This window comes from Mustela nigripes, chromosome 1 (genome assembly GCF_022355385.1).
Source record: "Mustela nigripes isolate SB6536 chromosome 1, MUSNIG.SB6536, whole genome shotgun sequence".
NCBI lineage: Eukaryota > Metazoa > Chordata > Mammalia > Carnivora > Mustelidae > Mustela > Mustela nigripes.
Window position 1 is genome coordinate 85,223,534 of NC_081557.1, and position 17,980 is coordinate 85,241,513.

Here is a 17,980-nt window from a genome sequence, read left to right on the forward strand (position 1 = left end):
GCTGGAACAACTTATGTAACTACTATTCAATGTGTTTAGTTCCCTCCCCCAACCCAGCTCCTGTCTAAGGAGAGTTGGGGTGAGTGTATGCGGTATGGCTTAGGAGACCTCGTGACAAGGACGGAGCTGGGGTCTGTGGACGCGCGTTTGGCATTTTCCCTACTCCCTGCTGAGCCACATGCCGACCCTTCCCAAGGCCTGGCAGGTCCCAGGTGTTGCCAGTTCTTTGTCCTCTGGGCACTTCTCAGTCCCCTTAAGGGAGCTTGTGAATACTTTGGGTCTCTTGCGTATTCTGTATGGATATAAGGAGCTTAAGGTCCACCCCTAGGGAAGGGGAGGGGAGGATGCTGAGAAGTTTGATTCCGCCTAGGTCTCCAGCTCTCACATTTTTCTTGCCATCGTCCTTCAAGCTAAAAAAAGGTGGCCTCCAGACTTTCTATTTCCTGAACATCATATCCTCCTTTACCCTCAGACAATAAGCCTCAAGGCCTAGCCCTCACAGACACAAGAGGCCTTTTATCTAGACTATACAGCAGAAGAACTCTGTGAGTCTGTCCGCATCCGCAGGTTGCTCGTGATAGCTGGAAGTGATAGTTAAAGGAAATTAAAATATCCTTTGTTCTTTACAAAGACTGGCTCATAAGCCTTTTGTCTTGCTGCTGCCTCTCAAACACTGTTTTAGATGTCAGAAGCTTAATCTTGACTTTTTCCTTTTCATTGTAGGTCTACTGAAACCATGCTAACTTTTACCAGAGGCAAAAGTCTAGGGAAAAGTCATAGACACAGAAATGCAAAATGGGGGAAAAAAAAAAAAAAGGAATCTTTATGTATTTCAGAATATTTTTTTGGAGTTCCTTCATGAAGTTCAAAACCAGTGCTTCTCTCCTTGACTCTCCAACCTTTGGCTCAGATGAGCTATGCAATGAGTCTTCCGTTCTCAAAAACTGGCCTACTCAGGCTTTCTCCAATACGGAACAAGACTCCTTTGAGAGGGAGCTACCATATTTACAAGACTAAGACCAGGCTCGGAGACAACCAAGAGGGGAGCTGTAAACTTTGATCTCATCAAAATATAAAGATTGCTACAGGAATGAAAGAAAAGAAGAGGCAGTGGGGTTGCTTTTTTTTTTTTTTTTTAAGTTTAAAATGTTACCTAACAAAGAGTTTCCAGGGCCCTCCACTGTACTGAGTTATTGTTGATTCTCTCAACAAATCCCACAACGAAGTTACATACCCTACAAAGAATATGTGGAATTGGAGGCTTAAGGAGATTGTAAGCCCATCACAAGACATCACAGTTCATAAGCACACATTCCATTGACAGCCCTCCCGAAGAGGTGTGGACACAGTAGTCAGGGGTCAGGGGTCAGGGGGAGCGAGGATACTTCTCATCACATCCTCGAGACAAGAGGAGATAAGTAGGCAGCAAAGCTGCTAACAGAACCAGGATCCTGGCTGTTAGAGTAGTACCTTCATCTGTGTTCTGACATGTTCCAGAAAATTGGCTGGAGGCAGGGGAGTGAACAAAGTGGTTCCTGGAAAGAGGTCCCCAGCATCTATGTGGTTCTGTGATAGGAGAGAGAGTGCCAGGCAGGAAGTGGACAGGTAGGAAAATAATAGAATTCGAGCCATTTTCCAATCTTCTTCCTAGGGGAGGAGCAGGGATTTTCCATTTCTTCAGCGGTTCTCTGGAGTCTATCTTTCCCCGGGCTTTTTAAAAGCTCCTCTCCCTCCCTTTTTGGAGCTTATTGGAGGTCTGTCCCCGGCACGCGCCCTCCTTTGCAGGAACACGGAGCGTGAGGTGGAGACAGGGGAGGTTGGGACACAAGATCCAGTTCAGTGTGTGTCCCAGGCCAGTCCCCTCACTGAGCCCCAATCCTCATCACCCCCTGGTAGGTAGTGGGGCTCAGCACAGGCAGGCAAAGAATGGATGGGACCCATCCGATGAGAACCCGCACTGAGGATCATATCCTAAGCAGATACCCCCTTCCGACCCGGGGATGTAGTGCTTTGAAACTAGAAAATGCCTGGTCTGAAAGAGAGGAAAGAACAAGTCCAGCAATACACAGGGCTCTGTGTATTCAGAGGGAAGTTGGCAGGGTTGTGCTCGGGCAGAGAAACTCCGAGTGGTACAAAGGGACGTGCCCAGAGTGGAGAAATCATGCTAATTGTGTGCGCCGGAGCTGGAGAACGCCACCCAAAATGAAGAGAGAAAGGGGAGCCCCATCCAGAGCCTTCAGTGCCTTGAGCCTCACTCCTTTTGTCTACCTTCTTCTGATCCAGACAGGTAGGAGACCAGAAGAGTAAGAGAGGGTCTGGAGAGGGGGCCCGCAATCTGCAAAAGGGAGGGAGGGAGAGCTGAAGGTCAGAATGCCTTTAAGGTGGGAGGAGGGGAGAGAGCTAAGCGGCCGGCCGTGGGAAGCATCTCAGTCAATTCAGGCATTAGTGTTGAATGTATTTCTTCATTCTCTGTGCCTCCCGCCCGGCCCCTGCGCCCCTCCCCCAAAAGGCTGCATGACTTTGGAGCTCCCACGGCATTCAGTACATTAGATAGAGGGCAGTGGGCCATTTCTTATGGGATGTCTTGTTGGCGTGGGCCAGTCCGGCGTTTTTTCCAAGGGATCATGATAGGGCTTGGAGAGGTGGGGGAGATCTGGGTTTTGTGCCTCCCCAACCCCCACCCCGGCTGCCCTGAGTGTAAAACAGCAAGGGAGATGAAATAAGCTTGGGAGATAATGAGCCATTTGGTTTTTGGTTTTTGGTTTTTGGAAATCACACTAGTCTATCCATAACTCACCCCATGCCATAGACCCCTGCCTTCTGTACTGCCCCCTACCAACTCCTTAGAGAACCGATCTTACTTTAAATAGATGTGTGTCTGTGTATGTGTGTGTGCGGGCATGGGTGTGTACACACACACACATACTCACACTACTCCAGAGAGCCTGGCAAATTCACAGTTTACTGGGGCAAACCAATGCAAAGATCATTCTAATAAAATGCAGAAACTCCTATGTGTCTGATACACAGAAGAGGCCCGGGATCAGAGAGATGTCACCTACCCCATCCACAAAGCTGGTGCTCGTGGTGGAGGGTGGGGTGGGGAGGCATATTTGGACAGGCGTCCTGGGAATGTCCGCACTACATTTTAAAAGATGAGAATACTAAATAGGTGTGGGAACGGGCATTATAGTTGGGGAAATGGGCAAAGGTCAATATTTTGAAATGGCACCATGCATTTGGGGGCAGCCCAGCCACTCAACTTAGCTGGAGAGGAAAATGTGAATTTGGCAAGAGCCTTGTAAACCATACTAAGGAACCTGGGACATAATCTGTAAACAGTGAAGGGGGAGAGTGGGTATTGGATGGCTTGTGTTTCGGAGAGCTCGTTCCGCGGCGAGGCATTGGGGAAGAAGCTGGAGGCAAACGAGATAGGCAGGGAAGCCTGTACCCATTTGCTAGGACTGCTGGGACAAAGAACCACACACTGGGTGGCTTAAACAGCAGAAATGTCTAGTCTCACAGTTCTGCAGGCTAAAACATTGAGATCAAGGTCAGATTCTCTTTGGGGTGCTAAGGAAGGATCTGTTCCAGGCCTCTCTGCTGGCTTTAGGTAGTTCCTGGGCTGGGGCAGCAGAACTTCTCTCTTTACAGGACATTCTCTTATGCTTGTGTCTGTGTCCAATTTCCATTTTTTATCAGAACATGAGTCATACTAGATTAGGGGCCCATTCTCCTCCAGTATGACCTCATCTCAGCTTATTACATCTGCAATAACCCCATTGCCAAATAAGATCCCATTTGAGGTACTGGGGGTCAGGACTTCAACATACCAATTTGGGGCTGCGGGGGGGCACAAGGTAACTGATAACAAGACTATTGTGATAGTTCAAAAGAGAAATAACATGAGCTGGAATTAGGATAAAAATAGGGGGAACAGGGCATGTGGAGACAGTATTTTGGAGGGAAGGTCGGGACCTAGTGATTGACAGGAAGTGGGAGGATCCAGAGAGGGCAGTAGGATTTCTGTGTGAAACCTGAAGTGACACCTGGGACAGGGTTGGGGGTATGATCATGAGTACTCTCTGTACTTAGGTTGACATGCCCATGAGACATCTATGGGAAATTGTGAAATAGCCTAAAGCAGGGGTGAGGGTGGGGGGCAGAGAGGTCAGCTTATAGGTGAAATCCAGAACAATGAGAATGGATAATATCACCTAGGAGGAGAAAATGGGCTGAACATGGAAAAACAAGTAACCCCAAGTAACCCCAAGATTTGTAGCGGAAGGTAGAGGGGGAAAAAGGCCCTCTGGGAAGGCCAAGAAGGAACAGTGAGAGAGACAGAGGGAGAACTAAAAGACTGTGGTGTCCAAAAAGTTAGGGGAGTTGGGAGTTTTTTGGAGAATGAGCATCAAATGTGTCAAAAACTTCCAGTATATCAAGAACCAATTATAGTTCAACCGTTATTATTATATTACAACTAAAAGGGTTTGTTGGAGATGGCAATTCAGAGGTAACTATTCACCTTAGTGAGAGTGGTCTCGGTAGAAATTACAGTGAGTGGAAGAAACCACCAGAGCTGAAAATAAGGAGGCAGTGAATTGAGAATACAAAGTGCACAGGGAAATACACAAGTCAGAGCTGTCCTTAAATTCTTTCAGGTCATCAAATGGTAAGGAAAAAAGTTATAGAAAGACCTTGAGTGTCAGTGTGACCAGGTAAAAACAAAAGGTGACCACGGATCTTCTGTGTGGGAAAATGTGAGCCAGTAAATAGAGCACAACATAAAAACTAGGCTGATGGGATATTAGTTATGACCTACAATGGGTAAGAGGTAAGTGCAGGCTTGGGCCATGGTATTGCTGAGAGAACAACAAAGAGCTAAGATCCCACAAGGAATTTCTGCCGTGCTCACTATGTTAGGAAAATGCCATCTTCTGTAACAAATATGTTCTAAAATTTAAGTTCCATGTAATAGTACATATTACTATGTAATAGGACAATACAGTTCTAGTCCAGGCCTGGGATGAGGAAGAGCTCTGTTCCGTGAAGTTCTCAGGGACCAAGTTGATAAAGCTCTCTATCAATTCTGACATGTGTTTTCAGTAGTCACCCTGTTACCCTGAGGTTTTTCTCCATTTCTTTCAGGTAAATAATTAAAAAACAAACAAACAAAAACAAAGCAAAACAAAACAAAACAACCAGAAAATGAACAACAGGAGAGAGGTTTTTCTAAACTATAAGTGGTACCTATAAATTCCACTGCTTCTATTGGCTGGAAGTCAATCACATAGCCATATCTAAGTGCAAAAAAGTCTGGGAAATGTAGTTTTCTATGATCAGCACTTAAAGGGGGTAAGAAACACTTGGTCTTCTTTTTTTTTTTTTTTTTTAAAGATTTTATTTATTTATTTGACAGAGAGAGACTCAGCGAGAGAGGGAACACAAGCAGGGGGAGCAGAGAGGGAGAAGCAGGCTTCCTGCAGAGCAGGGAGCCTGATGTAGGCCTCGATCCCAGGACCTGAGCCAAAGACAGACGCTTCAAGACTAGCCACCCAGGTGCCCAACACTCAGTCTTTAATGCTTTGTCCCTAACATTGACAAATGAGGCTTTCCTAAACTGATCACAGCCCAATTCATGAAACATTCAAACAAGGTTTTTTTCTAGAGGCTAGAACACCGACATACAGACATGAACATGGCATGCCATAGATCTAAATAATCCGACTGGCAACATTTTACTTTCTGAGATCCTAGAACTATTCCATCCTCTAGGAGCCCAAGAGGAAGAAGTCCCTCACCTGGCTTCTATCCATTTAGCCCTAAGATTACCTCCATATTGTAGGTCTTATCTTTTTCTTCTAACAGAGAGTTATGTATGGAAATGCATTTAACCTAAGGATACAGTTTAAAGAACCTTTAAAATGTGAATGAACCCATGGAACCAGACTCCAAGATCAAGAAATAGAACACTTCGGCACCTCAGAATCATGTGCATTCTATTTCAGTTACCGTTGCCCTCCAGGGTTACAGTGGTATCCTAACTTCTAATACAGATGAATTTTGCATATCTTTGAACTTTGTATAAATGGAATTGTACGCATGCATTCTTTTGTATCTGCTTTCGCTGAACACCAAATCTGTAAGATCCATTTGCGTTGCTGTTGAAATTGTTATGTGTTTGGTTTCAGTGCCTTATAGTATTCCATCGTAGGAATATACCACAGTTTATATTTCTATTCAACTTTGATAGACACTTTGGTTGTTTCTAGTTTGGGGCTCTATTGAGACAGTTGTTAAGATACTCTAGTACCTGTCTTTTGGTGAACAGGTGTACGCATTTCTTTGGGGATATGCCTAGGAGTCAAACTGCTGAGTTATATGTGTGTATTTAACTTTAGTAGATATGGTCAAACAATTTTCAAAAGTGATTGGATCAATCCACTTTCCCACCAGCAGCTCCAGACATGCCACATCTTCACCAGCAACTATATGTGTCTCTTTTTCATTGTAGTCACCCTAGTGAGTATGAGGTGGTATCAAATTATGGTTTAAAATTCCTTTTCCATTATTATTATTAAGGAAGTTCTATCTTTTTCATATCATTAGTAATTATTTGGATAGTTAGAAGTACCTCTTAGAAGTACCTCTTCTAAGTCTTCTGCCCATTTTCTACTAAGTTTTCTGGATTTTTTAAAAAAGTATTGATTTGTAGTTTAAGAAATATGCTTTGGATACAAGTCGTTTGTAGGATATATGCCTTGTAAATATCTCTCATCCTGCAGCTTGCCTTTCTCTCTCTCTCTCTCTTTTTTGCCTTTTACTCTCTTATTGGTATCTTCTGATGACAGAAACTCTTAATTTTATTGTGTTCATGTATCACTTCCTTCTTTTATGGGTTTCACTCTTGTGTCCTAAGAAATCTGTCTGCCTTCAAGGCACAGAGATATTCTCCTATGTTTTCCTTTTTTTTTTTTTTAATGTTGTTTTACCTTTCCCATTTAGATCCATAATTGACGTAGAATTGACGTTTGTGTAAGGTGTGAGGTAAGGATCAAGATTCATTTCTTTCCTAGATGGCCTGGCACTATTTATTGCAGAAAGAATCCTTTCCCCCCCAGAGCACTGAAGCATCACCTTTTCATAAGTCAAGTGGTCATATAAAGTTTATTTTTAGACTCTCTGTTCTATTCCACTAATCTGTTTGTCTAGTCTTGTGCACTATCACAAGGTTAACCTCCTACAATTTTGGTTGGTATTGTATTACATTTATAAGTCAGTTTTGGAGAGTTGACAGCTTAACAGCAGTGCTTGTTCTGATCTAAAACAGGGTAAATCTCTGTGTGCCATCTTAATACCTATTAGCTATATACACATCACTGAACATCTATACACTTTAAAGTACAGATAGAAAGCTACAAAGACCTCTCTCTTCCTGGATCCCAAGGGCCTTCTTCACACTTTCTGTTTCCTGGCTTTCTCCTGTGTTCCTGAATGACTGACACTTAAAATGAGTTCACACTCTTATTGGCCCTTGGAGGTCTCAACAGGATACCAACAGGAGAACCCAACACAGTAACCTCAACAAGTATGTAATCAGTAGGGCACCTATAGGACAGGACAAAAAAGGGGCTTATTCTCAGAGCATTGATCACTAGGAAGAACATTAAAAACCAAAAGCAGAAAGCAAAATGTTTTCCCTTTAGAAAACCACACTATGTGCTACCCGTGGATTCTTTTTCTCTTTTCTCTCTTTTTTCCATCCTTTTTAAAATTAACATATAATGTATTTGTTTCTTCAGAGGTACAGGACTGTGAATCATCAGTCTTATCATAGCACTCATCCACCCCAGTGTCCATAGCCCAGACACCCTATCTCCTCCATCTCCCCGCACCCCTCAGTTTGTCTCCTGAGATTGAGTCTCTTATGGTTTGTCTCCCTCCCTGGTCCCATCTTGTTTCATTTTCCAACCCCTTCCCCCCATGACCTCCCTGCCCTGCCTCTTAAATTCCTTATATCAGAAAGATCATATGATAATTGTCTTTCTCTGATTGACTTATTTTGCTTAGCATAATACTCTCTAGTTCCATCCACATTGTTGCAAATGGCAAGATTTTGGGGGTTTTGATGGCTGCATAGAATTCCATTGTGTATATATGAACCATATCTTCTTTATCCATTCATCTGATGGACATCTGGGTTCTTTCCATAGTTTGGCTATTGTGGACATTGCTGCTATAAACATTCACCATCCTTGGATTTTTGTATGCAGTTCTGCTCACTTCACCTCAATAATAATAATAATAATAATAATAATAGAATTGGAGAAAGGTCAGAGAAGGGTATCTGTGATGGCCAGAGGGACTTCTTTGTGATGATAGACCCAAACAAGACAAAAACCCATAAAAAAGGATATAACTTCAGCCCATGGTGCTCATGAGTATGGATTAGGTGTAAAAGACCAAATCCTAGAATACCTGTTTGGCATCATCTCAGTGACACTTTTAAAAGGAAAATTTCAGGCAAATACTGGTAAAAGGAAAACTATGCCAAGCATAAAGGAACATAGAAAAATGAAGAGATGATGATTCCTTTAAAGGAAGAGGCTTTAAGGGAATCCAAGGCCACTGGCATATACATTCTCATATTTTAAAGCTTAACATTCTTTGGTTGTCACTGCTGGGCAAAACCCTCCTTGAGAGAGGCCACCTATCAGTATGGCACAGTTTAAGTTGACAGGTAAATCTTGCTGTGATGTCAATTTCCTTTTGTTCAGCCTCTAGTGGGAACAGAGACTTTCTATATAATGATGCCTCAGAGACTCAAGGACCATGATTAAGTTAATCACTTCTCAAGGTTGAATAGCCCTAGCCCCTTTTATTTCCACTGTGGATCATAGTTGTTACAGCCATTTCCTCATTTCTGTGTCCTGCTTTGGCCCCTGTCCCAGTTCTCTGTGTCCCTTGAAAGTTGTAGAACCCTGAACTTAATACCAACTCTAATTTTGGCTAGAGTTTTTGGAAACAGGGTTTGCTCAGCAAAATACTTTCTTTGTTAACTTCTCGGAAAGACTGCTCCATTCATTTCTGAACATGTGTACATACATCCCTGCGACTCATGGTCATACCCATGTTCCTGCACACAAGAAAGGTGCCCACCTAAAGGAAGGTGAAGCCTAAGGCAATCCATAATGCGGTAGCTTTTCCAATGTTTTTATGCAGAAGAATCAAATTTAAACTGACAAAAAGAACTGATCTGAGCTGGGAAGACATCACAAAAGGACCATAGGACCTTGTACAGGACACAGGGGAATCTCAAGGGAGGGCCAGAGAAGATGAAAGGGAGGGGGAATCCCTTCCACTTTTCCTTGGAGCTGGGACTGTCACTTCCCAACCTCCTGGATGGAGAACCTCAAAGTTTGATGCAGGACGTTTCTGCATATACAACCCTCACGCATACACACCCCACTGCTTCCAACTGTGTCCTGAACAGAGGTTCCCCAACCATTTACTCATCACCACCATGGCCTTTAAAGAAACTCAATGACTTTTCTCAGGGCCATCTGAAGTCCCACATACCAAAGTCTATTTGCCTATTAAGGGAACTCTGAAAACTTGTTTTTCTAAATCAAGCCAAACCTGAGACCTCGCAGTGGCTAGGGAAGAAATCCCACCTAAACAATCACAAAGAGTGCCTGGGTGGCTCAGTGGATTAGGCCGCTGCCTTCGGCTCAGGTCATGATCTCAGGGTCCTGGGATCGAGCCCTGCATCGGGCTCTCTGCTCAGCAGGGAGCCTGCTTCCTCCTCTCTCTCTCTCTGCCTGCCTCTCCGACTACTTGTGATTTCTCTCTGTCAAATAAATAAATAAAATCTTTAAAAAAAAAAAAAACAATCACAGAAACTGAGAGCTGGAAGAAATTTGAAGTATTATGTGATCAAATGGATTTCAGTCTGAGCCAGCGGGATTCCTAGTAGTGCCCCAAATTATTGGGGAGGACAGGAGTCTGGTCCCCACCATCTCTTCTACCAAATCTTTGAGCCAGAACTAGACTTTGTTTTCATTCTTATACATGCTTTTACGGGGAAAAAATATCTTCAATAAAAAATATTTGAAAATGGGGCGCCTGGGTGGCTCAGTGGGTTAAGCCGCTGCCTTCGGCTCAGGTCATGATCCCAGGGTCCTGGGATCGAGTCCCGCATCGGGCTCTCTGCTCAACAGGGAGCCTGCTTCCTCTCCTCTCTCTCTGCCTACTTGTGATCTCTCTCTGTCAAATAAATAAATAAAATCTTTAAAAAAAAAAAAAAAAAAATATTTGAAAATATTTGATTTTGTCCATCTACCTCCCCCAAATCAAAAATCCTCTTGATAACAAGCCTAGGGGGTCTCTGGGTGACTCTGTTGGTTAAGCAACTGACTCTTGGTTTCAGCTCGGGTCATGAGATCCAGCCCTGCATTGGGTTCCATGCTCAGGGAGGAGTCTGCTTGAGATTCTCTACCTCTGCCCCTCCCTTGCTCTCTTGTGTGCTCTCTCTCTTTCAAATAAATAAATGAGTCTTTTTTTTTTTTAAAGAATATATCATAGTCCTACATATGGCAGCTTTAATCATTCAAATAGTCTCTTCCACTTTTAAGGTTTTATGGTTCTAACATACCTGGCAGGTAAGGGATCATAGAATGCCAGAGTTGAGAAGACCCCTTGTGATCATCAGGGCTCACAACCTCCCTATGCATAGGAGGAAACTGAAAAAGCACAAAGAAGTGAAAGAACAGCAATGGGCCTTTCCTCGACCCCTTTCAAAGGTGATGAGCTCACTCCTTAACAAAGAGCTTGTTCCAAAAATGGACTGAATAGGCTTATTACATTTGCTTTGATCTCCATAACTCACCTTTTAGTTTAATGCCCTCTTGGTTTGGGCTGGGTCCTTTGAGCTCAAGGAGGAGAATAAAGAAGGGAAAGGTACAACTTAACTTCCCCCAATTTAAAAAATAGTAGCAGAGTGGGAGAGTGGGAGAAAGATACAGGGAACTTCAGAGGCAGTGACCATCAGAGAGAGCAGCTGGGGGTACAGAGGGACTGAGAACCTGACCTGTAAGTGTCTGTTTAGCTAACCTCAGCCCTGCTTGCAACTGACGTCCTCTCCAGAAGACCTTCCTTTGGGTAGTCGTAATGTTCTACAAGGACATGTTACACCAATGAATGGCATCGGTTCAGGTCCCAAAGCCCCCTAAGAGATCTCTGAAATATGAGATCCAACTCTAGATGGGATAACCACTGGACACGATGGCAAAATCCCAGAATGGCAGGGCTGGAACAAGTGGTTGTAACATCAGGTTTGCCACTTATTTTACCTACCTGAGTCCCAAACAGAGAAGTGACTTCTCCTAGGTCCTAAGTCAATAATAAGGTCCCAAGTCTCTGATGTTCACTCGTGTGTTCTCTCCACTACATGACAGTAGGTGATGTATGTGTTGTGCTTTTCCTTTGTGAACCTGATGAGGAAGTTCTTGTTGTTACTTGTATCCTGATTTTCTAAATGAGAAGAATGTGGCCTAGAATGATGGCTTGCCCAGGTCCACATAACCTGAAATGGTAGAGCCCAATCTTACAAGGTCTTCTGATTCCAAACTCTTTGTTCTGCCCATCCCAAATCCCTCTTGTATAGGGGTTGCCTGTTGGGCTGGGGCCTGGGTGTATTTCCAAAACCAACTACTCAGCTGAAGAACTGTTCAGCCCTGGGCAGGCCTAGTAAAGTGTTCCTTGCCACCAGGGCAAGGAAAGAGGAGACTCTCAGTATGAATGAAGAAGGGCCCCTAAACTTCCCCTTTATTGGCACTGTCTTGTGGCACATTCCCTTCTCTATGAATCTCTGTTTCCACGCTTCTCCATTCCCTACTTTCCCAATCCCCAATCAAGAAGCAAATCTGACAAACTCATCCTGAGGTCTATGTTTTGCTCGTTGATACATCCCCAGGGCACAGAGCAGTACTTGGCACATGGGAAGTTCTCAATAAATGTTTCTGTGAATGGAGCACATAGTGTGTGGGTTAGTTGGAGGTCTTCCTCAAGAGAAAGGTACTGGAGAAAACCACCAGAGGCAGAGAGAGGGCCAGTGAAAAGAAGGACTGAGGGCAATGGGATGGGTGTGAGGGTGATGGAGGATCAGAGAGGCCCAGAGCTATCGTGGGTATGGAGATGGCATCAGGGCTAAGAAGGAAGGACTGACAGGGCATGAGGAGCCCAGAGGGTGAGGCATGAAGACAACTGGGGACATAAAGGATGGAGAGGGTTAGGGAGCCAAGGGTCTGATACTGCCTTCTCCCCATGGGTGTCCGTCCACAGAGCCGCTGGAGGGGGTGAACATCACCAGCCCGGTGCGCCTGATCCATGGCACGGTGGGGAAGTCAGCCCTGCTCTCCGTGCAGTACAGCAGCACGAGCAGTGACAAGCCCGTGGTGAAGTGGCAGCTGAAGAGGGACAAGCCAGTGACCGTGGTACAGTCCATTGGCACAGAGGTCATTGGCACCTTACGGCCTGACTACCGAGACCGCATCCGCCTCTTCGAAAATGGCTCCCTGCTTCTCAGTGACCTGCAGCTGGCCGACGAAGGCACCTATGAGGTTGAGATCTCCATCACGGATGACACGTTCACCGGGGAGAAGACCATCAACCTCACTGTGGATGGTAAAGTGCTCTGACAGGGACGGAGACGGGACTGGTCCTGAGATTTGGGCAGGGACTGCCCAGTACACTAGCCAGATCCTGGGCATACCATCACAGAAACCACTTGGAAGCTGAGAGTGAGACAGTCGGGCATCAGAGTTTTTTGGCAGACAGGACACAGCTAATGCACACGGAGTGCTTACTGTGGGCCAGAAACTAGTCTAAGTGTTTTGCATATCTTGACTCATTTAATGCTGATAATAATGTAGGCATAGTTAATATAACTTACCCCATTTTGTAGATACAGAGCCTGAGCCACGAAGAGGTTGACTAACTTGCCCAAGGTCATACAGCTGGTATGTGATAGAGCCAATACTGGAACCCAGACATTTGGAACCTAGGTTTAGCCCAACTGAAATAAGTTCCAGGCTGGGCCAGTTTCAAGACATCTTGAAAAGGCATTTGAGAAGAAGGAAGGGAAGGTTTGTGAGGGCAGGGACCATGGCTGTCTTATTCAGCATTGTACCCTCTGTGCTTAGTATGTGCTCCACAAATAATAGGTAAAGAAATGAATGAATGAATGAATGAATGGGTGGATTATGGGGAAAGATTGGACTGATGATCCCTAAAGGGCCTCTCAGACCACAAATCGAGTTGCAACATGTTGGAAGGCGGGGAGTTACGAAGTGGAGGGGAGACACTGTTTGGCTCCGGCTCACAGGCTCTCCCACCTCTGGGACTCAGTGCCCATTTCCAGGCCACAGGTGTTAGTGGCTTCCACCACTGTGCTGGAGCTCAGCGAGGCCTTCACCCTGAACTGCTCGCACGAGAACGGCACCAAGCCCAGCTACACCTGGCTGAAGGATGGCAAACCCCTCCTCAATGACTCGAGAATGCTCCTGTCCCCTGACCACAAGGTGCTCACCATCACCCGCGTGCTCATGGAAGACGATGACCTGTACAGCTGTGTCGTGGAGAACCCCATCAGTGAGGGCCGCAGCCTGCCTATCAAGATCACCGTTTACAGTGAGTGCCCTGTCTTCTTGCCCTTGGAACTCCAAATCCTGAGAGGTCGGCACTGTGAGGGACTGAGGACAGCCCAGACAGAGGTCCCCTAGATGGGGAGAGAGAGGCAGGGATGGGCCAGCTCTCCACGGAGGCCAGCAACCGGTGGGAAGTGGGCTTAGCCAGCTCCGCCTGCCATAGGCCAGCCAAGCCTCTTGGGGCTCCTTTTCTCTTCCTTCTGCCACAGGAGCTCTCCTCACCAGACTTGTTCCCCTCTGAACCCTTTCCTACCTCTCGACCTCTCTCTCTCTTCCCAGGAAGAAGCTCCCTCTACATCATCTTGTCCACAGGAGGCATCTTCCTCCTTGTGACCTTAGTGACAGTCTGTGCCTGCTGGAAACCCTCCAAAAAGTCTGGGTAATTCTTCAAGTTCCACACCCTGAGCGCCCTAATCCTTCCATCCATCCCCACCCCATGCTCTAGTCTTCTTAGTCTCTTAAATGCCCATCCCCCCAGGGCCCTGCACCTCTTTCCCCGGAGATCCCTCCTTAGCCTTGCACATAATGCATATGGAACTATACATTCTGGGCTCACAACCCCCAACAGCCCCTCCCCTCAAACAATGGTTTCCCTTAGGGCACCTTTTTTGGGCGGGGCATGGGGGTTGTGGTTAATGAAGTGCGTTATGATTATCCGCAGTTTACAGATAATAACACTGAGACTCAGTGTTCGGGGACTTGCCGGCGATGCCAGCCACAGAGGCGACTCATTCTAAAGCTCACGGGCTATTGCCACTCCCGCTGCCCCCAGCCCATCCTCCTGTTACAAGGCCTCTCTGTGGCCACCAGATTCCTCTCGAGACCCTGCCCCTCAGACCCTCCCCTGCTCACACTCGACAATTCTGTTCAGAGGCTGCTGGGTTGCTTTGCAGGAAGAAGAGGAAGTTGGAGAAGCAGAGCTCCCTGGAATATATGGACCAGAACGACGACCGTCTGAAACCAGAAGGTGAGCTCCCAGCCACCCACTCACCCATCCCATCGGCACTCAGATCAGTGGGCTGCTGGGAAAAGGCAGAAGTGGGCCGCAAGGAAGCCAGCTGTGCAGGGCCCCTTCCTCCACCAAGTGCACGAAGACTGCAGAGCAGGGAGACGTGCAGCCAAGGTAGGACCCCAGGTATTCTGGATCCTTTGGTGGAGGTTGTGGCGGGGCCTTGACCGGCTCCTCGGGGAGCGAAGAGTGTAGGTGCTGGCTGGTGGAAAGGGTCCTGTACGGCGCCAGCCACCCCCACTCTTCGCTCTGCGCAGCGGATACCCTCCCACGGGGCGGCGAGCAGGAGCGGAAGAACCCCATGGCTCTGTATATCCTGAAAGACAAGGTGAGTACACTTGGGTCAGTGCCCCACAAACACACAGTGAGCCCTACTGCGTTCCGGGGTGCCATAGCCACATGGAACTGATCTCTCTTTATAGCACTCCGAGGAACCGGGAAATAATTGTGTCACCCGCCCTTTAGGGCTCAGAAAAATAAGGCTGACAGAGGTGAAATGACTTGCCCAGGATCAAACAAGTAAATACACATTAAGTGGCAGATCTAGGCTTCTAGGTCTCTGGATTCTAACTCTGATGATTCCCCCACTGATCTACAACGGAGTCTGTCTCAGGCTGGGCCAGACAAGTGGGAAGAGGAGACTAAGGGCACAGAGCGCTCAAGTTAATGCATGTCAGCATTTACCGAGCACCTGTTACCTACCAGGCACCACGAAGGGTCTGTATGGCCAGACCTCTGTCTGCCGTCTTGCACCGGGTGGGAGAGTAGAGGGAACCCTGCTCCTTCAGCTCCGTATGCCCAGCGCCCCCGACGGGGCGCTCACCCTGGCGGCGCGTGTCCTTGCAGGACTCCCCGGAGCCCGAGGAGAACCCCGCCCCGGAGCCTCGGAGCACTACTGAGCCTGGCCCGCCGGGCTACTCTGTGTCGCCGGGAGTACCCGGCCGCTCGCCGGGGCTGCCCATCCGCTCGGCCCGCCGCTACCCGCGCTCCCCCGCGCGCTCCCCAGCCACCGGCCGGACGCACACGTCGCCACCCCGGGCCCCGAGCTCGCCCGGCCGCTCGCGCAGCGCCTCGCGCACACTGCGGACTGCGGGCGTGCACCTGATCCGCGAGCAAGACGAGGCCAGCCCGGTGGAGATCAGCGCCTGAGCCTCCTCGGGACCCCCGGGGTGGGGGCGCGCCCTGCAAAGAGGCGGGTGCCCAGGGAAGGCTGGGGTGGGGGGCGCGACCGCTGCCGCCAGGGGAGGTCCCCGCGAGGGCGCGGGGGTCTCGCGTGGGGGCCAGCCTAGGCATGGGGACGCAGTGGGGCAGCCAGGAGTGTCTCAAGTGGTGAAACCGGGTCGCGTTTGCTCCTGGTTTCACCGGCTGTGTTCTCAGTGGGTATAGGCTGTGCCCTTTTAGGACCATATAGATTATTAAATTTCTGGCCCAATCCCCCAAGAGTCTTATGGAAACTAACATCAGTAGCCTAACCCCCATGACTCTCCTGTGCCCTTCCTACCGAGCTCTGTGCTCCTACCCACCTTCCTCCCCTCCGAGCCAACGCCTGTTCCCGGGACACTTTCTTGGCAAGCTCGGATTAGAGAGGCCACTTACCCAAAAGGAACAGCTGTCCTAAACTTGCCAGTTAGTGGGTGCACAGAGGACAGTTCTGAGCATCCGGGAAATTATTGTGAAGACAGTGCCTTACAGTGCCTTATAGCGCCCTGCTCTGGGCATCTGGTACCTGGGTACGTACCAGTTGGTGAGGCAGGAGTCAAATTCATTCCTTTGACCCCCGACCTGCGCCCTAGCAAGGGCAAAGGATTCAACCCTCCAGAGCTTGATGTCCTCCCAAAGCCTCGGTCAGGGGCTACCAAGCATTCTTTCCTTCTCTATTCCTATAGAGAAGGAGGTTCTCACTCCCGTGACCCAGAAAGCTAGATTAAGTGAAGAAAAAAAATTGTTTTAAACCCTCACACCTATGCCTTCTCCCTAGCTTCCTTACAAAACAAGCCTTTCAAACAATCAGGATCCCTGGGAAAGGTCCTTGGGCTTCCTTCAGCTCTAAGAGTGTAAGGTTCCAGTTTGCAGAATGATGGTGGGGAAGGGGAGGAGGAGGAGGCTTACTGCTGCCCACAATGGTAAGGAGACAAACTCCAACGCTTGGCCTCCAGCCTCCCACCTGCCTTGTTCCAGGATACTTAGATCCCAGGAGATAGGACAAGGGCAGACTTGCATAGAAGCATAGAATTATAGAGAGGTTGGGCCCCTGCATCACCAGGTTATGCCCATGTCACTGCCTCTTGAACAGTTTGCAGGAGACACAGTAATCTACTGTGTGAGCAGTGAGGACAATTAAAAATCTGTAAGAGAAGGAGGGCATCTGTGTTCTAACCTCCCGTCCCTGATGCCTGTAGGGGTCCTTGCATCCCTGGCCACACCCCAAATTCCTGAGCTCCAGCCCCGACTCTCCACCATCCTACAGAGAAACACCCCTGTCCCCAACCACTCCACACTGGGGCAAGTTTTGTTCCAGCCGCAAGGGCAACAACATTTCTAATTGGCCCCCTTCACCCTTACCTCGACAGCATGCCCCTCCCAGCTCCCTGTCCCCGTGCACTTCTCCAAGGCTCACTGAGCAGGTGCCTTTGCGGCTTTCCCTTCTTGGCCAGAACTGCTCCCCTAACTTTGGGTTCTTCATCCAGAATGAGCTCCTGCCTGCAGGGGAAAGTTGCTCAGGCAGGTGGAAGATGCAGGGCTTGGAGAAGGGATACAGGCTGTTCTGTTTTGGGAGGCAGGGTTGAAGTAAGGGGGGGAGGAGAGCATGCTATACCCCATGGCTTGGGGCTAAATCCCTGAGGGGCCAGCTTCCCAGGCTCAAGCCAAATCTGCCTTAAATCTGGGGTTGGGGGGATAAGTAAGGAAGTGGTTTTGTTTTTGTTTTGTTTTGTTTTGATCTTCATCTTTGTATTACCAGCATCTAGCAGAGTGCCTAGCACATACTGGATGTTCAATAAACTTTTGATGAAATGAAAGGACAACTTTATTGCACTTAAGCAAAGAGAACAAAACAAGGAGCTTAAAAAAGCTAGTCATTTCCCTTTTCCTTTTGCTTCTCGTCTTTCTTTATCATCCTTCACCGTCTCTGCAAATCCCGAGTTGTCCACTCCAAATCACCACTCACTCACTCACCCATTCACTCATTCATTCATTCCAGTGCTCCCTCATTTATTCAACCAATGTGTTGATCTACCTTGGACTAGGCCCTGTGTGAGACACTGGG

At 47.6% G+C, this 17,980-nt stretch overlaps 1 protein-coding gene across 2 annotated transcripts; it reads left to right on the forward strand.

Annotated features, from left to right (window-relative positions):
• The first annotated feature begins 1,916 nt into the window (after window positions 1-1,916).
• HEPACAM (hepatic and glial cell adhesion molecule) lies at window positions 1,917-17,732 on the forward strand. 2 transcript variants are annotated; one of them, XM_059414487.1, is made up of 7 exons: window positions 1,917-2,287; window positions 12,343-12,684; window positions 13,408-13,689; window positions 13,986-14,085; window positions 14,600-14,829; window positions 14,973-15,043; window positions 15,562-17,732. In XM_059414487.1, exons 1-7 carry the CDS (start codon window positions 1,927-1,929, stop codon window positions 15,862-15,864), a joined length of 1,689 nt encoding a protein of 562 aa, XP_059270470.1. In that variant the 5' UTR covers window positions 1,917-1,926; the 3' UTR covers window positions 15,865-17,732. The 2 variants fall into 2 exon arrangements, with proteins under 2 accessions (XP_059270470.1, XP_059270481.1); XM_059414498.1 differs by having other exon boundaries at window positions 1,922-2,287; window positions 14,600-14,673.
• Window positions 17,733-17,980: the final 248 nt, after the last annotated feature.